Raw genomic sequence first — 23,072 nt, 5'->3', positions numbered from 1 at the left:
TATATCAATATAGTCGTGAAAGACTCCTTACCAATCCAAGTTTTGAAATATACAACAAATCAACTACTTTGCAATGTTATGATAATTGATCAGATTTCATATAGCATTTTCCACTAATGAAAGGTGAAGATAATTGACAGTGACCAATCTTATAACTCCTATAAGCAATACAAAATATAGTGTTGGGCAAACACAGACCCCTGGACACACCAGAGATGGAATCAGGTGCCTAGGAGGAGTAAGCATCCCCTGTCGACCGGTCACATCCACTGTAAACCCTATATCCTGATAAGAACAGCCTAATAGTCGGTATGAAACACGTCAGACATCATGTGACCCAATGATAGGTTATAAGGACCATAGAAATGCTGAGTCAATCACTAATAATGTATTGGACAATCAAAAGTGGATTGGGGGAAACAGTACAATGACAATTATATCTGCACAGTCTTCAAATGTAATTTATCAATGCCGTAAACTTCCTCAAAACCAGGACTCCAATTATTAACCTACCAAAACGATTCCCTGATAAGTTATTCAATATAAATGATATGAAATGCATTTTAGTTACAAGTGGTGGCACATGCCTTGTCAAGTGTATGTGGTACGCTTATCGCCATCCATCAAATTGATATATGCATAGATTAAATGATATACAGAGAGAAACTTAAAAGAACAATATATGGTGATACGATATTTAACAACTGATGTCCGTACCATGGCTTTGAATTTTGGTATAGTTTGCGTGCGAATTTAAATGCTAGTCAGTTGCTATTCTCTATTTGTTTGTAATGTTAATCGAATGAAGATGACATTTCTTACCATTTACTGTATTTTGATATGAAATAAAGTATTTATTCAGTTTTCGTTTTCTAGGAAACACCGATCGCAGAATTGATTACCAAGTTTAATGAAAATAAGGTGTATAAACCTACGCTCTATTTTTTCCAAACGAAAAAAATGCTGACAAAAATATGGGGTTCAAAAAGGCTTACATGTATATCATACATAACCTGTACTACTGTTTCCTATAAATTAATTTGAAATTATCTTACCCCAATGAACCGGCTTTGGATCTTCTCCTACGAAAAAAAAGGTGAAAGAGTTACCAAAATATAAAACAAAAATAAATTGCTTAATATCATATACACGAATTTCCTTTGGCAAGTGTATTCAATTCAACATACTGGATACACTTAGGTATCCCACCCTTCCTCTCAATCTCCAGACAGTGATATGTTGTAATGACGAACTAGATGGTTATAAAGACCATAGAACTTGGGAAATGCTGACTTCAATCGAGACTGTTGAAACCCCTGTACCATCAACTTGTTTGTCAGTAGCTTACCTCGATTTAAAAACTGATTATACGCAGAACAATCTCTTGCATATCAAATGATTTGAGATAAATAAACACCATATGCAGGTGATAATGGAATATTGCTACATAAATTTGGGAAGTTGACGGTGGAGAAGCTGAAATCATGCATTTCCTTTGACAAGCGTTCTTAATTAAAAATACCGGGTAGGCTTGAGTATATTCTCCTTCTACATCTCCAGATTACGACAGCTAGTAAAATGCCAAGTACAAAGACGACGGACAAGACACTTGCAATGATCACCCCGACATCGGCCGATCCTTGTTCTACAGGCGTTGTAAGTGTACTCGTGATATTTGTTGTTGTATTGAGGACGCTCGTCAATGTTGCTGTGGGAGTCGTTCCATCCTCAGTAGTAAAGGTTCTCGTTCTAAATGTAGATAAAATGAAAACAGATTGTTTATACAAAATTCCCAATATTGATAAGTCACGTTGTAGAGATGAGAGAGGTGGAGCCAATACAAAGTCCTGGATCCAGAATTTTAATTTAGGGTAGCCATTTTAAACTGATTAGACTGGGGTCTGGAGATCACACCATGAGGGCACAATGGTTCTAGGGCGAAGTCCTGCATGGTGGGGTCCCATGGATGAAGCTCCAGAACATTAGAGATTTGAAGACATCAGTCGTCTAGTTACATCATGGACATTTTAACTATTTTCATGGGTATTACCAATCATCAGAATTAATCAAATGACGGATAATATAGTATGTGGATTCTACGGAAACCGATAGATGCCAGGGTATAGAAATAATATTCATGTAACTGGCGGCCGCCACTTAATTTATTTGGCGGCCGCCACTTGATTTAACTGGCGGCTGTCACTCATTATATGACTGCCACCAGTTACTTTAAATGATTTATATGGCTGTCACCAGCTATTCAACTCCTCTCTGTTTCTCTATCTCTCTCTCAAAATGAAAGGGGTGCAATATATATATATATATATATATATATATATATATAAGAGCAATAACTCATTGTTTTCCGATTGTGCTGTTAAATACGTAGAACCACGGGGCTGATCCTCCATTTTTTATCAACGTTCAATTTCTGTTATTTTCACATGCAAACTAAGTTATTTTCAGATGTGAAATAAGATTAATTGGCGGACTGGCCCCCACCCCACTCTGTTGGTGTTAGTAATGAATGGTTAAAATGTAATAATGGATGAACTTATAAAATGAAGGATGAACGGAGCCCCCTCTCTCCAATTTAGGAGTACGAAGTTTGGGTAAAAGAAACATTATAAGTTTCTTTTCTGCTTGTCAACAATTGCAGAAGACAATTTCTCCTCCGACTGTCCCTACACTTTGGAAAACTATGCTGCGTATCTGCGTACTATTCTACATCTTTCCAAAATAATCCCTCAGCGCCACCATGTATAAATTAAGTGGCGGCCGCCATATAAATTAACTGGCGTACGTCAGATAATAAGTGGCGGCCGCCAGTTAAATTAAGTGGCGGCTGCCAGATAAATAAATATTAATTCTATACCCTGACACCTATCGGCTTTCGTAGGATTCAATGTCCCAGATCTCCCTGCTTTGCAAAAGTAGAAATAAAGCCTTAAAAACACCCTTTCAGCCAGCAATATGAGAAACTTTTTTTTTTATCTACTCATATTATTTTATTTTTTGATTATTCAATGTATAAAATAATTAGAATCGCATGATTACATGTTTAACGTTCTGATCACCTCAAAATCCAAAGGTGAGCTAAAAATGATAATATAATAATGATAATGAAATTTATATAGCGCCTTACATAAAACAAAAGCAGTCTAAGGCACATTACAACGGTATTAAGAGGAATGCAACGATATAACACAATTAAATGAATGAATGACTATTTTTTAACGTCCCTCTCGAGAATATTTCACTTATATGGAGACATTGCCGGTGAAGGGCTGAAAATTTAGGCCTATGTTCGGCACTTACGGCCTTTAGGCAGGGGGTATCTTTATCGTGTCACACCTGCTGTGACACGATACCTCAGTTTTTGCTGTCTCATCCGAGAGACCGCCCCATTTAGTCGCTTTTTGCGACAAGCTAGGGGTACTGAGGAACTATTCTAACCCGGACCTCAAAGGAAAATGAAATTAAATGACAGTATGAGATAAGATGGTATATATCTGTAAAATTATCAAAATAAACACTATAATTAAGATCGTAACTAGACAAGCAGCAGTATTATGCACCCTTTACAGTCGGTCCAGTGTTTTCCCCAGCACCACAATATCGGCAGTTTCCATAATCAAGTTTAAATGCGACAAAGGCATTTACTGGGGTTTTACAAGCTTCATTTGTTAAGTAGCGTCTTATCGTCGGATTTGAACAATCTGATGGCGACATAATTTGACGACTGATAACACTTATTGTTCGATTGTAAGATGTTGATACGCCGAAGTTCTCCACGCATGTTGAACTCTTGATAATGTGGTACCCCGTCTTGAGATGTAGCGTAGGGGCGCAGTCATAAGTTTTGTTTCAAATAAAAATAAAATCAATTCGGACACACATGTATCTCTGTACTTGTGTATGAGACAGAGGACATGTGTGAGATTCAGAGGACATGTATTCCATTTATGGTATGGACCGACCGTTAAAGAAAACAACAGATTGATCAGGGACAATCTGACATTAGATGGGGGATTTAATGCGGCAGTCAGACTGTCTCAATCGTCGGTCACCACGTATCCCAGTTGGTAAAACATCAGATTAAACATTTAAGATACCTTGGAGTGGGATCCTAATCTAGTCAGCCCCCGTCATCAACTCTGTTACAAAAGTAATACTCTTGGTATTGGGAACTAATTCAAACTAAATTCGCTACATAAATTGGTTAATTGCTTGTTGATTTGAAATCACTTTACATGTATATGTTTATCTTCAAATAATATACCAAATATTCATCAGTTAGGTTGATGATTTCAAACAGAGAGCAGTTTTAAGCCAATACTGTAATCACATACTGGTTACTGATAAATGCTGTGCATACTGATCACTGATATATACTGTACAGACAGAACATTGATGTGCACTGTACATACTTATCACTGATATACACAGAATATACTGGACATTAATATACGCTGTACCTACTGTACACTGATATACACTGTACATACTGGACATTGATATACACTGTACATACTGGACACTGATACGCACTGTACATACTGGACACTGATATACATTGTACATACCGGACACTAGTATACACTGTACATACTGGACACTGATATACAATGTACATACTGGACACTGATATACACTGTACATACCGGACACTAGTATACACTGTACATACTGGACACTGATATACACTGTGCATACTGGACACCAATATACTCTTTACACACTGGACAATGATATACACTGCACATACTGGACACTGATATGAACTGTACATACTGGACACTGATATACACTGTACATACTGGACACTAATATATACTATATACAATGGACATTAATATTCACTGTGCACACTGGACACTAATATATACTGTTCATACTAAAGACTAATATACACTGTACACACTGGAGACTGATATACACTGTACTCATTGGATACTGATATACTCTGTACATACTGGATAGTGATATACACTGTACATACTGGATACCGATATTCACTGTACATACTGGAGACTAATATACAATGTACATACTGGACACTGATATACACTTTACATACTGGACACTGGTATACACTGTGCATACTCGACACTGATATACACTGTACATACTGGACACTGATATACACTGTACGAATTGGACACTGATATAAACTGTACATACTGGACACTTGTATAAACTGTACATACTGGACACTGATATACATTGTACATACTGGACACTGATATACACTGTACACACTGGATACTGATATACACTGTACTCATTGAATACTGATATACACTGTACATACTGGATAGTGATATACACTGTACATACTGGATACTGATATTCACTGTACATACTGGAGACTAATATACACTGTACATACTGGACACTGATATACACTGTACATACTGGACACTGGCATACACTGTGCATACTCGAAACTGATATACACTGTAAATACTGGACACTGATAAACACTGTACATACTGAACACTGATATACACTGTACAAATTGGACACTGATATAAAGTGTACATACTGGACACTGTTATACACTGTACATACTGGACACTGGTATACACTGTACATACTGGACACTGATATACCCTGTACATACTGGACACTGATATACATTGTACATACTGGACACTGGTATACACTGTACACACTGGATACTGATATACACTGTACTCATTGAATACTGATATACACTGTACATACTGGATAGTGATATACACTGTACATACTGGATACCGATATTCACTGTAAATACTGGACACTGATACACACTGTACATACTGGACACTGATATACACTGTGCACACTGGACACTGATATACACTGTATATACTGGACATTAATATACACTGTACATACTGGACACTGATATACACTCTGCATACTGGACACTGATATACACTGTACATACTGGACACTGATATACACTGTACATACTGGACACTGATATACAGTATACATACTGGACACTGATATACACTATACATACTGGACACTGATATACACTGTACATACTGGACACTGATATACACTGTACATGTTGAATACTGATATACACTATACATACTGGACACTGATATAAACTGTACATACTGGACACTGATACACACTGTATATACTGAACATTTATAGACACTGTATATTCTGGACGCTGATAAACACTTTACAACATACTGGACATTGATGTACACTGTACATACTGGATACTGATATACACTGTACATATTGGACACTGATAGACACAGTACATACTGGACACTGATAGACACTGTGTATACTTGGCACTGATATACACTGTACACACTGGAGACTAATAGGTACTGTATATACTAGATACTGGTATACAATGTACATTATTGACATTGATATGTCGTTATATATACTGAATATTTGTTGACGTACAATGTACATACTGAACACTGATATTGGTCACTGATATACACTGTAGATACGGTATAGTCATGATACACACTATACACACTAGACACTGATATACACTGTAGATACGATATAGTCATGACACACACTATACACACTAGACACTGATATACACTGTAGATACGATATAGTCATGACACACACTATACACACTAGACACTGATATACACTGTAGATACGATATAGTCATGACACACACTATACCCACTAGACACTGATATACACTGTAGATACGATATAGTCATGACACACACTATACACACTAGACACTGATATACACTGTAGATACGATATAGTCATGACACACACTATACACACTAGACACTGATATACACTGTAGATACGATATAGTCATGACACACACTATACCCACTAGACACTGATATACACCGTATCTCATATTCTTTTAATGAAACGAATATTTTGTTACACAGTTTTAGATATGGTCAATTTTTAATTGTAGTTGATTGTTGTTTTAATGTAAAGAGCTTATAGTGTTTTTTTATTATATAACGCGCTATATAAATATTGTAAATTATAATTTGTTACACAGTGGACACTCACTGATATACACCATATCTGTTCGGTATGTAGGGGTACGGGGAATACAACATAGAAGGAGACATGTGTTGCACTAAGATTATCTCTGGTATAAAATAACTATACTTATGATATTTTGAAATCCAATAATCTCAGACATATTAAAAGCTGGGGTATCATACTTCTCAAAAGCATGTAAGTCTAAGAAAAAATATTAATATAATCTAATATTTCAAGCCTCCTTGTGTTCCTTCATTATATAAGGTATGCATGTCATACTCTTGTCCTACACTTGATAAAGAAAACAGATGAAAGGCGAAAATAGCGAACTCCTACAAGATATAAGAAATAGAGAGTTGGGCAAACACGTGGTCTTGGATAGAGCAGAGGTGGGATTGCGTGCCTAGGAGGAATACGTATCCTTTGTCGACCGGTAACACTCGTCATGAGCCCTATATATTGATCAAGTAAATAGAGATATCCATAGTCAAAATCAGTGTACCAAGAACGATCTAACAATCGGGATGAAACGCGTCAGATCTGATGAGTCTAGAGTTCAGTTGCTTTAATAGTATTAGAATGAGTTAGCAGCATATATCTGTCATCTCGTCTTGGAATTTATAATTTTAATACATCAGTTTTTCAAAACTCACAGGATATGCATTAAGCTACACAATTCTAAAATTCGCATCATTTGACACGGTATAATTAATGATTAATAACTGCGCAAATATCAAATATAACGATCTCTTTTCTAGGCAAAATCCAGTTTAGGACCAGGCAAGACCAATGGAGATTGGAACGGATTTCGATATTAAAAGTTTTGACAGCATTTGTGGACATTGAAAGGAAGGAAATATACAATATTCGTTGACGATCTTTCATTTTAAATCCAGATAACATTTATTAAAGGACATATCGCAAGTTTCCAAAGTATTACACAATTATATGCATTTTGTCGTTCTTATAATAATCAATTCTAATAGTTTATTCACCGAAATATTGCGATGACAACCCACAATACGGGTTGAAATCTAAGCCACAATTTCAAAAATGTTTCTTTGATTAGGTAGGTTGTCAAGTGGTACAGTGGCGTCACATGTGCCTTTCTTCTATCAACTGATTGTGAATGTAGTGTAAGATATCTTTAAAAACTAATAAAAAGATGTTTAGCCACCAGTGCACACAATTAACAGTGCAAATACCCAAATATAGCAGAGGACCCGGGTATGAAATCGGCAATATTGCAAGTAAATGAATGTTTATATGGCTCACTGTCTACACACTATTTGGTAATGTCATTTCTATATATACACTTGTAATTGGAGTTGTTTACTAAAATAAACGTTGCTACTATTATTATTATTTGGATTCCACAAATCACAATACGTTACATCATTGACAGCTAGACCTAGCTACTTCACGAGTGAATTTCGACACAAAAAAAACAAACCCACACCAAACAATCACCAATGAATAAAGATAATCAATTTTTTTTAAAAAGGAAGTCATATTACTTTATTGTAACAATACAATCTTATGATTATCTTTAAATCGTGATCTACACGTCGTTAGGAAGTGGGAGCACAGTGTTATACTGATGCACCAAATTTTATAAACATAAAAGAAAGCATAGTTTTGTAATCTGATTTAAAGTTAGGAAATAGAACATTTCGTTATTTATAATTAAAAGTTCAATTATATTGTGTCTTTAATTTTTTTGTGTAAAATTATCAGTTGGCAGAAACTGGAAGCACAAGCTACATATCTGTTGTTACAAGGTGAAGGTCAATTGATTCGAGTGTATATTGAATTTGAAGATCAGTGTTAAACTTAGATAGATCTATTTTCTCGCAGTTTATCTGGATCTCTGACTAAGCGGTTTTTGAAAAAGTATATAGACAAAGGTAACTGGGTGTTTATTTATTAAGGTAAAATATTTGATTCAACAAAAAATACCCACGTCTTTTGTCTCACACCTTCCTTCGAAAAATGAAAATAAACTCAGTCTACATTCTTTCTATCCACAACTAGGACACCCTTAAACGGCAAAAACAAACAAGATAAAAAACACCTTAATGCAACGCAAATTACAAACAGTTAACGTGATAATTGGTTGGTTTTTTGGGGTTTTTTTTGTCGATTAAATCTAGTCTGTTTATGAAATGGCTAATATATGTTTTCAGACTCAAGGGCGCATGCATTTATGAAGTCACATATAATGGCACGTAAAAAAAAAAAACCCAAAAACAATGCATGTCTCAAAATTTGAATTTCTTCGATTTCAAACTCGAAAACTAGGCAAACTATGTCATGAAATGCACATTTAAAGTAGTTTAGGGTATAAAAACAATTAATTTTGCTGTAAAATTGAAGAAAAATTGTTTAGAGTCATGCGTTCTGTCCTTTAACACTATATATATATTCCCTTTATATATGTCCCCTTTGGACTTGGGCTCCGCTTATCGTAGAATTTGTTCCACAGAAGAAAAATTTCAAATTCAACGAAAAGAAATAAAGAAAAAAATAAGAAACCACGGTTATTTAGATAGTGATGTAGAAAACAAACTATGAAAGTAGATAAACTCGACCGATCAAATCTTCTAAACTACAGAAAAAAAAGCGAAGCAGGGTAACCCTGTTCCCTTTGTGGTAAACTATTCTAAAGGACTTCCCAATATTCACAGGATTTTGAAAACTGTCAAAAATTCTTGAATATTCTGACCGCTTGAAAATAGTTTTTAGAGACATGCTCATAGTGGCTTTTAAAAGAGATAAAAAGAATTAAAAGACATTCTGGTACATAAGAAACACAATGATCTATGTTTTTGGAAAAGAAAATTTATGGCAGCCATGTGGTGCTGAAAAGTGTACTCTATGTCAATATGTCATTAAAACTAATCAATTTGAGGACTGTAACGGTAGCAAATATCATGTCAAAAATTATATTAATTATAGATCCAGCAATGTAGTTGATGGAGTGTCATGTTGGGGAAAATGGTAACTTTAAACCAAAGGCATGTTTGGAATTTGTCATTTATTAGACGAGAAACTGATGACCCTTTGCTATTCATTTATATACAGATTCTCATAGTATTGACATGTTGTCTCGCTGTATCAATGTTTTGTACATGTAAAGAACGTACTATACTAACCGATTTTAATAATTTAAATATATACATTGCTCTATTTACGATTAGCTACTTACTGCAATATTCTTGTTGGTGTTACCCTAGGCCAAAGGTTATCTGCTTTGTTAACAAACATTTCTAAAATGTTACTACATAGCTTATCAAATGTTTAATTGTATGCATATTCATATTTGAGGATGTGTCCAGAAAGTCAGGTGAGTATTGTTTATCATATTAGATTTCAAACATTTCGGTTGAGCATCACTGAAGAGACATTATTTGTCGAAATGCGCATCTGGTGCATCAAAATTGGTACCGTATAAGTTTTACATTATTAGACTCTTACCTTTTTAAAATGTTTTTCGCGCAATATCAATTTTGACGTTAGTTTTCAATTGTATAATAGTCACTGTGGTATCATAGTACTTATATAGTGTTGCGTAAAGTTGCTATGTCACATAAACATGACTAAAGAAGACCCCCCCCCCCCCAGAAAAAAGGCGCTAAAATATAGTACACCGAAGACGTCTTCTTTATGATATACAATAGCGTTAACGATTGCCGAATATGAAAAAAAAAATATCCAGGTTCTTCACTCAAAACATGAATTCCTCGAAATTTTTTCATCTTAAAATAGGTTTTAATTGAAATTTCAAATACGATCAATAAACAATATTTACAAATTTACATGGTTCTTCAAAATGGCATCCGTTATTAATTTCGCAGGCTCTCATTCTGCGCCAAGCGAATATTAACGACTTTGACAGTTCAACATGTGGTTAATGTAAACAAATATGCGAGTAAATCTTAATAATCTTGTGAAAAGTATGCGATTATTTGGAGAGCATAATTAATTGGCTGATATAAATAGGTCTTATTCTGATTCTTCGTGACTGTATTTGCGAATCGTGTGGATTTGAAGTATTTGGACCGCGAAAGGACTTGTCGTCCTACAGCAGGTTTGGAGATGTAGCAACACAAAATGCAACAGGAAAATATCGATTAGAAAGTCATCTTGATTTGAAAATTACAATTTAACATTGGAAACAAATATATCACATATGTTCGGGTTTATAAATGTGCTCAATATTTTGTGATTCATGAACTGGAAATTTCCCATAAAACCATAACAGAGAGGTATAATTTTGGACGAGAAGTGTGTGAAATATATTTAGAAAAATACGGCAGTAAATCATCGAGGGACCTGGAAAAATTGTTGAAATTGATGAAAAAAATTTGGGAAAAGGAAATATCACAAAGGAATACGTGTGGACGGTGTGTGCATGTTTGGAAGAATTGAGGGGGATTCCAAAAAAAATGTTGGGTTTTTTTTGTCAGCGCGGCACACAGAACTGCAGATACTCTGGTGACAATAATCAAGAAGCACACAAGGCCGGGTACATCTATCATAAGCGATTGCTGGAGAACATATAGTTCACTCAGTGAAGAAGGATTTAATCATTTGACTTTGAACCACCGCGTTAATTTCGTGGATCCGAATTCCGGCACTCACATAAACACGATCGAATCAACTTGGAGGGCACTTAAAATAATTACCAACACACGGAACACAGAAAGTACTGTATAACAGTTACTTTGTACAATAATGTGTCATAAAATATTTCTAAAAGAATCCATCGATCCATTTATCACTTTCTACCAAATTATTAAAGAAATTCATCATCCAGAATCAGCAAAATCAGACTTTGTAACGGACACAGAAATACAACTTTCAAATGCAGCCTCCAAACCTCCAAAATCAAGAAAACTCTACCTTTAACAGATGTAACTAACACCTTAAATAACAATATGATTATTTTTCAGTTATAGGTGAGCTATTTGATATCATTATCTGAACTTGTTTTATTGCAAATTACCGGAAACAAAATGGCGTCGATCTTTTCTTTTTTTTTTACTTTTGCATAGCAACCAGATTGTGGGTCGCGTGACATGCACATTCTGTAAACTTTCGGGGACCGGTGAAGTACATTCTACATATTTGCACAATATGCATGGTTCTGGGGTCACAAGAACACTATTCGTTCTTATTTAATTCAAGTTCCAGATTTTTAGATGTAGTTGTTCTAAGTTTTAATTAAAGTATCTCTCTCTCTCTCTCTCTCTCTCTCTCTCTCTCTCTCTCTCTCTCTCTCTCTCTTAAATATCTATACGGGTAGAATCGATTACGTTTCTGTGAACCCCGAACTGTGAATGTTGTGCAAATACTTTAAAGTATAAATAAGTACTTACATGCCTTTAAGGACAATGAGATTGCTGTCACTGTTGATTATTCTTTCTTTGATCAACATGTATCAATGTAAACATTTCGTAATGGAAAATGTGTTCAGAATATAATACAAATTTTGAAACTTTAATCGATGTATTAGATTTTCCTTACAAAGTAGATTTGATTGAAACATTATACATCGTGGATGGCTATGAATTTTACATTTTGTTAAACCTGTCTATATATACTTTAATTCAAAATGTCTTAAGAAGAATAATGTTACCCAATACACACATCTACAGTGCACTGTGACGTTAACCTAGGGGAAAGTACATGTAGTTAATACAACTTGCATACATTCTCAGTTATTCATTAGTGATATTTGGTTCAATGTAAGACTGCAGTAAGTCGGTCTTTCACCAGTGGGCGCGTTACGCAAGCTTCATATACACCTCTGTCAACGCTTGGAATCACGTGACAATATAATCATATGATATAAACAATCATTCTCGGTTTCATTTCCCTTTAAAAGTTTTGGCAACAAGTGATACATCAGGCTCTTTTCATAGCCCACTGGTACTTTAATAAGTACATATTTACCACTTAGCTGTTTGTCTCTTATTTTGCAAGTTTTATCTTATTTGTACAGCCTTTCTTACTTTTGATTCCATATTTACATTTAAATCTCCACCACGTGTATGTCCTACATTCATACGCATATTACGAAGTAGTTCCAAATTTATGATCAGAAAACGGCGATTTTAAACAATTTACAGTAAGCATCAATTTAATTTCACCAAAAACTTATCATAATATGACAAAATATTTAGTTCAAAACATAAATGTTGGATTATAGAAACTTTTACAAGATTTCTGTAAAAAGCCGTTGACAGATGTGTAGTGTGAGGAGCGCACGGATCCCTGGGTAGGGAATGTGCAGTCAGTACTCTCAAAGGTATGACAGATACAGATATTTGTGATAAAAAGGTAAACCTGCTCATATGGACGGTATGAGTGGAAAACATTTCCTTTGGTATTGAATATAACAGTGTAATTCAAACATAGTTGATGCATTATTCTGCATAGTTATATCATTTTTTATCAAAAAGTGTGCTTAAGTAATTGTCTACCGCTATTACTAAATATTGTATGAAAACAAATTGAATGTCAATGTAATCGCTTCTAGTGCAAAAAAATAAACTTAACTGGTATTACTCAATCTAATTTACTTTGCACATATCAAACATCCCACCATATATATATATATATATATATATATATATATATATATATAAATGTGTGTGTGTGTGTATAAGTTATATATATGTAGTACGTTTTGGATAGCTTTAAATTCAGCAGTTTCATTCTGGAAACCCCTAAAATACTTTGAGTATGTTCTGTATAGTAACATTTTATGCAACCTGGTGCACATATGACCTGGGCATATCATAAAGGCCCGTGACTCTCACTTCTAATATATGGCGCTTGGCGAATGATCAATCAAATACTAAATCATACAGTGTGTTCACTATATGTTGCAATTTTACCCGGGCATGTAGGACAGTAATTGAAGCCGTGTGGTTTCAGTTCGAAACGGGATGTAGAAATAACACGCAAAATGAATATGCTTTTCTGAGGAATGGACTGTGGCGGTATATTTGAAAACGTCTTACAATCAAAGGAATCACATGATTCCTTCGGATGAGACCACGAAAATCACAGCGGGTGTGGCACGATAAAGTCGTGACGTCTCCATATGAGTGAAATATTCTTGAGAGGGATGTAAAACAACATTCAATAAATATACATAACACTCGCATCTGGTGCATCAAAATTGGTACCCACGTAACGTATAAGTTTCACATGAACACATAATTACATGTAGGTATATGCAAACGTAACCTCAAAAGTATTTTCAATTATTGAGGTTGCTACAATTACTTGAACATTTTCTAATTTGACGTAATGCACGCTCAACATAACTGATTACTTACTTGTTCGGACAAGAGGGGTCTGCAAAGAAACAACGCTGTTCTGTATTGAGTTGGAAGCAAGCCGGAACTAAAAGAGAAAAAGAATATATGTGACGGTATGAATCTAATGGACGTTTATAATGATTGCATTGTGTCTGTATATTTCACGAAGTAATCGTTACTTAATGTACTAACATCTATACAGTTCATTTCCTGTGTAATAGTCATTTGGACAACCATCCGTGAATTGACTACAGTTGATTGTGTCCAGGTGTCCATTCTTTATCTCCCCTAGACAATTGCCTGATTAAAAGAAAGGACAGTGTATTAAGCAGATTGATGTACATGTGTATATGGTGATGGAGCAGTGAGTATGTTTTCCAAAAGGCGTCCATTTTTAACATCAATACATGTATAAACATAATATATTTTTGTCAATTCTCCGATATCGTTAAAGTACATGCATCTAAATACATGCATACATAAAATGCATGCATCTGAATATCGCAATAATAAACACAACATACCACTTTGAATTATAGTGATAAATAGAAAATTCTCAATTTTTGCATTGCTTTTGATTTTGTACTCACCTTTCGGGTACAATGCCACTGTGAAATTGTAGCAGAACTCTACTATTGCCGTCAAATCAAACTTAGGAACACATGTATACTGATTATTTCCATTCGTATCGACGGCACAGTTCAGTCTGGTCGCGGCTACTGTAAACTCTGTCTTATTGAGAGGACATGACTCAACCACGTGACCATATCCGCTGTAAGACATACCTGAATAGAAAACCTAAACATTATGCTCAGAAAGTCAGAATCGATGGTATTAATTTGGAATGAATAGATACAGTTAGTATGATAAGTGACAATAAATCAGTAGTATTTGACTTATTCAATCATTCATCTAAAAATAATACTTACTATTATTCTACTCAAATTGTTAAAATTTACATTTTCCTATACGCTGCAATGTATTTATACAGAATAGGGGACATCCATTTCACATGTTCTACCCATACGCTATCCATCCTAGTGTATTTACTAAATCCCATGATTGAATAGGAGTATGTAAATTATGATTGCTTTCATGCTCTTGGTTGCAATGCTCATGCATAAGGAACGTAGCAGAGCTGTTATCCCCCTAAAAGATGCCTCCCTATACATTGCAGTCTAAAGAATTTAGAGCAGTTGTTTTTCCTAAGAGTTTCCCGTTAAATCTTCAATATTTCAATTTGATTTTACAAAATGTAGTATGTTAAACTTATACGGTACCAATTTTGATGCACCAGATGCGCATTTCAACAAATAATGTCTCTTCAGTAATGCTCAACCGAAATGTTTGAAATCCGAAATAACTATCAAGTTTTAGAGCTAAATATAGCCCAAAAACAGCGTGCCAAACAAGTGGAGCCAAATTTATCCAAGGATAAGAGCTATGAATGAGGGAGATAATCCTTAATTTTGAAATAAACTTATAAATTTTATAACAGCAATTAAATATACATCCGTATTTTCAAGCTAGTAACGAAGTACTTAGCTACTGGGCTGTAGAGACCCTCGGGGACTAACAGTCCACCAACAGAGGTCTCGACCCAGGAGTCATAATGTAAAACTTATACAGTACCAATTTTAATGCACCAGATGCGCATTTCGACAAATAATGTCTCTTCAGTGATGCTCAACCGAAATGTTTGAAATCCGAAATAACTATCAAGTTTTAGAGCTAAATATAGCCCAAAACAGCGTGCCAAACAAGTGGAGCCAAATTCATCCAAGGATAAGAGCTATGCAAGAGGGAGATAATCCTTAATTTTGAAATAAATTTTATAACAGCAATTAAATATACATCCGTATTTTCAAACTAGTAACGAAGTACTTAGCTACTTAGTCCACCAGCAGAGGCCTCGACCCAGGGGTCATAATGTAAAACTTATACGGTACCAATTTTGATGCATCAGATGCGCAATATACAACTTTCAAACTTATTTCTTAAAAGGAATGTTTGAATCAAGACATGAGTTCCGCATGATTTTATCATATATTTGAATATCTTTATTGTATCGATATCTCACGCAACGCCTTAAGGTTGATCGATCCTCATGTGATGTCATAGGTTTTTGCAAAAACCTTTATTAAATTAAACTTTGCGCATGATAGAAATATATCTTTCTGAGGAATTTTATTAACTGCATAAAATAAAAATTCTGGTAAACTATTAACACTGAAAAAGTGTAGATTTACCACAGATAATCAATTACTTATAATTTTCAAAACGTTGTCGAGGGCAATAACTCCTATGCTGGTATTTACTCTTCTGTATGTCGATTATACATGATTTCCCAAATATCCACAATTAATTTTTATATATTGTTGAATTACATATGTAACAATTATTTGAAACTGCTGACATTTAAAAGAGCTAGGTATGTTAGGAAGTAGAATCGGCCCTGTCTACAAATTTGATCAAATTAAACACATAATATATCCACAATATGCCGTTGTTAGAACACATTAATTTTTCCTTTGTCTCTTGTCGTTTTCTTGTAAGCGTTAGTTAAATATAGCGTTGTTTCTAACAAAAAACCGCAGATAACATCATGACGTCGACGTTTATGAACAACGTTTTGGAGGGTAAAAAATAACTACTTCAAACTATTCGACCCTAAACGGGATAGAAAGAAATCTACAAAATAAAAGTTAAGTGTGTTTAGTCTTAACTGTGTAATTAAGAACTAGACTAGACCATGTTTATGTAATCTATCATTACCAATTATTGCCGAAAATGTGCGAATTTTGGCACGAAGGGAACTAATGTGAGCTGTCATCTATGTATATAGTCAACAGTTTCGTGGTTTTTTTTTTTCATGAATTGTTTTTAAAATATATTTTGTGCTTGGTGTACGTTGCACGGGTCTTCCATATTTGATCGATATTTACAAATTTTGTCATACCCTTTTACCCATGTGAAAAATACATTAAAAGGAAAGTGACTGGAATCAAAATAATGTATGTTTCCCTTAAATGTCGTTTGTATATTTAACAAGTTTAATTCTTTTAATAGAAAATTGAAAGAATGTGTAATTCCCCTTTGTCATACCGCGGAAATTAAGGAATCGCACTGGTACAAATAATTGTCCAATCAAAATCAAGATGAACTTAGCGTATTTTAGTTTCACATATTTAAAAGAATGTTTCTTACATGTATATGCACGATTTTCTCATTTGCTTTTCAATCTAATTAGAATTAGATCTTCCATCCGCTCCCCAGTTTTCGATGGACGCAACGTATCGAAAACCGGGGAGCGGATGGAAGATCTAATTTTAATTACAATGTAGATTAATTTCCTTTTATTGTTTTCTCTCAATTTTTGCATTCCGATTAGGAAATTCTGGGTAATTATAGTTTACTGATGAACTATTTAATGTAGGTAACTGATGATACTTCTTGGAGTGCACCCAAGCTGTTTACACACATGTGAAAAACACGCGGATTTGGTTACGTTTGCAGATAGGAAAAAAACAGAAAATTCCGTGGAGGGTGTTGGGACAGGTAGCATAGAACATTTCTGACTGCCGTATTTGGCATCAATTTAGCAAACTGATTTTTAATGATTAGTTTTCCTATATAGGAGGCTGAATCAATATACAGTGGGTGTTTCTTGATTTTTATTTTATTTACCAACAACAGGTCAATTTCTAATCAACAATAGGGTTCATTTTTAAAATATGAAATGATAAACAGTGTAATTATAGGATGTATAACTTATTTAACTCGGGATGTTCTTCTTTTTTTTTCTACCGCTCTCGTTTTTCTTTTTTCTCTTTCTTTAGCTTAGTATGCCCGACAAGACCCATAATTAGATGAATGAATACGAATATGAAAAAGATATAGTTGCACTGAAGATAATCATCGAATCACAAACCAAGCTAAACTTGTTCATGTCATAGCTTTGAAGTAAACTGTTCATTCATCTAACTTCATTTTACGATGATAGAAAGATGCTCAAATTTTCATTTGATTACAATGAAAGCCTTTGCGCAGACCTACCCTTCTTATAGACCTAATTCTATGAATTATGATAGTAATATTTCCATGTTATTTAGTAAATATCATGGATAATTCACTAGCATTACGACAATAATTTCATTAGGAAAAGAATCGCACACTATTTATGAAACGTTTTGGCAATATCGGTAGTGATGAAATATTTGACTACTGAACAATAATGGATATCGGCACATCAACAATTGAAAAAAAAAACACATTACGGGCAAAATCAAACGTTTAATGATTGATAAAAAACAAACAAACATTTAATTCACATACTTTTCATCAAGACCCCCTCCCCCCTTAAAACCTAATTTGATGAATGTTCACCCAAATCGAGTATCATGCAATAAAACAATACAACTGAATAACAATATATACATTTTCTAGTGTTTATTAACAAATGTAGTTTTTAAATGTCACTTTAAATGTTCATTAAAATGTAATAAGTGTTATTTCTAAACATATGGGTCACTTCAGTCTTGTTCGCTGTGTTGCAATAATATTCATGCATTATAATAAAATTGATGTTCAATGACTGAAACGTGCGGGAGATTTTTACCCCCCCCCCCCTTTCCCCCAAAATTGGAATTAAGATTTTTATCAGACATTGAGCTTTTTTGATCTTGTCCCTAATATCTAAGACCAAAACCTGGCATCCTAAATTGAAATCATCACTTTCGATTTCGATAAAGTTTCTCTCTGTTTATGTGTCTCTGAATGAAAGGTGAAGATAACGAACAGTGATCAATCTCATAACTCCTATAAGCAATACAAAATAGATAGTTGGGCAAACACGGACCCCTGGACACACCAGAGGTGGGATCAGGTGCCTAGGAGGAGTAAGCCTCCCCTGTCGACCGGTCACACCCGCCGTGATCCCTATATCCTGTTCAGGTAAACAGAGTTATCCGCAGTCAAAATCAGTGTGCCAAGAACGGCTTAACAATCGGTATGAAACACGTCAGACAGCATTTGACCCAATGATAGGTTGCATTGACGAACTAGATCGTTATAACGACCATATAAATTGCTAAATGTTGACTTCAATCGAGACTGTTGAAACCCCTGTACCATCAACTTGTTTGTCAGTGGCTTACCTCGATTTAAAAACTGTCTATACGCAGAACAAGCTCTTGCATATCGAATCAGTTGAGATATATAAACACCATATGCAGGTGATAATGGGATATTGCTACATAAATATGGGAAGTTAACGATGGAGAATCTGAAATCATCTCGTTTGTCATACAGTTGAGTTGTCAATTTGCGGTTAATGTCTACTTTGAATCTGACTGTCTTCATGATGGATACATGAAAATCTTTCTCTCTTGTCATATTTCATATTTTGAAAATGAAATACTTGGATTATTGATTCTCAGCTCACGGCTTATTTATGGTATTAGCACATTTTACCAACCATATTAGGACTATGGTCAATGAATTTAAAATAATATAGTCCCCCCCCCCCCATTTTTTAAAAAAGAATTTTATAATTGTTTGGGGGATTACGATGTTATGTGCCTGTATAGATCTATGCACTCGTCATGTATATAGTCTATTTATAATATTTCAAGTAGATTTATAACTCTCGATTCTAACGGTAATTTTCCAGTAATCATGAATAATTATACATATGCTATTTTTGTTTACATGGTTGCAAGGCCTAAACTTTGCTAAAACATTAGTTCGTGAACCCAAGAGAAGACTTGAACATTCTATCAAATATATGACAGTTACTTGTGATTGGTAATCATGATGTCTTTCTTTAAAAATATGCAAAAATGACGTCAATTTTTTCACTATGACATTATAAAACTGTTTTGCTTGGAACAGCTTTTTTTTTGGTCCATTGTGTACGTTGTCAATGTAAACAAGGTTCAATACTATTTTTAGATGATGTGTATTAAAATGTTGGATTAATCAATTTACCTTAATATTGACATTATTATTGCATATGTATGATCTTATAGGCGACAGGAACATTTCATTTGTAGACATTTAAAGAAATTAAGACAAGATTTGGTGTACAACTGTTCATCATAGCCGGCCCAGACTGTATTTTATTCGGTCCGGTTGTTGTTTGCATTTCAGTGACCCGGACAGGATTTGTTCATAAACTGATAGTTTTTAGATTATAATTATTAATACATTATATCATTGCGATCGCTAAAACAATAACAAGTACATTAAGTTGTGGTTAATTTTCTAGCTTATGTATCACTAAATATACAATTCGTTGCTATGTGCTACATGGCGATCCACCTGTGCACAAACGTCAAAATCAGACGCCTGATTAGATATTAAAAAAAAAAAGAAATTGGCCACAGCCAACGGCCAGAACGAAACTTGCACAATTACTTCTTTTGAAGATAATCTATCTCTAGTTCACTGCTTTTTGTGGCCGAAGCATGTGGCCACATGGAATTTTCTCCTAACAGGTAGAAAAAGTGAAGAAAATCGTCCATTTTCCGGATTCTGGATAGGTTTGAATAGTACTCAACATTACAAGAGACTTAGATCCGCCGATATGTTTGCATATATAAATATTAGGGATCATCAATTTCATATATATCAATGATTTGTATTGATAATTGTTCTTCATTTTTTTAGTATTTAAAGGGCTTATTTATGATAACAAACGTACCTAGCTCTTTGTCATTTCAACAAGTTTTTATCTATTTTAATTATTCTGTATAACAAAAATGTGCGATTTTTTTATGTTAGCACATACTTCTGTTTTTGTAAATTTGACGTCTTTAAAGATGTGGCAACATACACATTTTCGTTGGTCATTGATTAAATTTAACTGTATTGAGTGAAAACTAATATATTTTTTTTCCAATTTCAATCATTCATATTGATACGTCACATGAGGATTGAACAACCTTAAGGAAATTTAACACAAGACGTGCAACGCCTCCAAAATTTGATGAAATAAGCATGAAATATATTTCAGACATTACTGAAGTCATTCTCTATTTCTGATTATAATTATCAATATGACTAGTATCTGGAAATCACATGGCTTACGCTGTTGTTTCTTCAACATGTCCTCCATACTTTTATCGTTAATGATCAAACATTAAACATCAACACGAATTGTTCTAAATCCAGGGCAGTTTGTAATACAACGGAGTGGTACATCAGTTTATTTGAGAGTTTTCCTTAGAACATTTCTTTGCAACACTTGATGCCATGATGGTTCAACCCTGACATGGATACCAACTTTGATATAAGATTATATCTAATGAACGTATAGTCACCTAAATCATAATTAAATCCCTTCTAACCTGTATTTGTCAAAATTACTGATTGCTGTTATAATCGAAGTTAATTTGGCATCTATGTGATACGCATGTTCACATAAGATGCTGTTATCGAAGGCTGCAAACCATTTGAGTTGTCTTTCATTAATCTACAATTACTTCCCTTGGGCATATATATATTAAGTGCCCCGGATCAAATCAACCTTTTCCATTTGTAACTGCTACACACAGGTTGGTGTTCCCCTATTTCATAAGAATTTGTATTTAATATCTGAATTTTTAAATACACAAACCTCAAATTTGGATTAACACAGTTGTTTATTGCGTTTAATTGATTTATTTGTCATATTTTAGCGCTGTAGATGTAACGATGGCATCGGAATGTTTATTTAATTTTACACGTGTCTCTGATCACCGGCCATGCTGGTTTCCTCATTGCATTTTTAATTTTTTTTTTAATTGATCAAACATTGAGTGTTAAATTTTCATTTTGATACAGTGAAAAGTACGTATAATAGAAAACGATTCGAATTAATTATTTTTATGATTGAATACCAATTTTAATCGGGGGCGGGGAGTTATCGTACAAATCAAAAGGAATTTATTAATTCCTATTGTTTGCATGTAAACTATTAGAGATATATTAATTATAAAATTATCCCTACAAGAAGCGAATTAGCAGCGACTCGCTTTAGTCAGACTGAAATTTATGTACAATGTAACGGTTATATCGTGGTCATAATATATTTACGCGCGAGCTACACTTGGCAACTGACGTCATCAATTCAAATCGGAATCGAGATGCGAAATTTTTAGCTACTGGGGTTTTCATGGATATCACATTGAGTATTTTTTACTTTTGCATACCTAGCCAATACCCTGGTGCAGTTACCTGGACTAGAAATTATCTTATATCTGTTAAGTTATTTACAAACTAAATACATAACCGGTAACAGTTACGGGATTTCGGTCAATTCTTTCCTATTTAATTATAAGCAATACTCATTACCCAAGACCGAAAAGCTAGGGATCTGTATTCGATCTTCATTTACTGTTATATGTAGGTACATGTATATGATTTAAATGAGTTGAATTTTCATTGAGGGAATCATTGCACAAGGCGGTCAACTGTCATTCCACGCAAACGACAGACATCAGATCAACCACCCAAAAGGGCCAAAAGGGGAAGACGGCCAAGCCATGCCACCGCCTGATCAACAACCTGACAAGGATAAAAGTCGTCAATCGATGGAGACCCTACAGTACCCTTATCATTCCCAGTTAATAAGTTTACCGGCCCCGCTGCAGGGTACAGAGGACCACCGAAATCTGCAGATTCCACAACAGCATATACAGACAATTTCACCTCCCCCACAGCAGAGCCCACCAGTGGTACAGCAGACAGCAG

The 23,072-nt window shown here is 34.5% G+C and overlaps 2 protein-coding genes across 2 annotated transcripts in view; both read right to left on the bottom strand.

The window, feature by feature from the left end:
• LOC130053656 (uncharacterized) overlaps window positions 1–23,072 on the bottom strand; it is a 231,689-nt gene that overhangs the window by 4,797 nt on the left and 203,820 nt on the right. The window contains exons 2-6 of the mRNA XM_056161035.1: window positions 14,930–15,124; window positions 14,532–14,639; window positions 14,358–14,424; window positions 1,523–1,749; window positions 1,056–1,082 (exon numbers count right to left, since the gene is read on the bottom strand). Coding sequence (XP_056017010.1) covers window positions 1,056–1,082; window positions 1,523–1,749; window positions 14,358–14,424; window positions 14,532–14,639; window positions 14,930–15,122 — 622 coding nt within the window. The 5' untranslated portion in view covers window positions 15,123–15,124. The remainder of the gene's footprint in view (window positions 1–1,055; window positions 1,083–1,522; window positions 1,750–14,357; window positions 14,425–14,531; window positions 14,640–14,929; window positions 15,125–23,072) is intronic.
• Window positions 1–23,072, bottom strand: part of LOC125673012 (uncharacterized) — a 1,263,960-nt gene that overhangs the window by 1,229,637 nt on the left and 11,251 nt on the right. The gene's annotated exons all lie outside the window — the stretch shown is intronic.

The sequence above is a fragment of the Ostrea edulis genome, chromosome 3, assembly GCF_947568905.1.
Source record: "Ostrea edulis chromosome 3, xbOstEdul1.1, whole genome shotgun sequence".
Taxonomy (NCBI): domain Eukaryota; kingdom Metazoa; phylum Mollusca; class Bivalvia; order Ostreida; family Ostreidae; genus Ostrea; species Ostrea edulis.
Note: the sequence above shows the minus strand (reverse complement) of the source record. Positions and strands in the feature narration are given on the sequence as shown.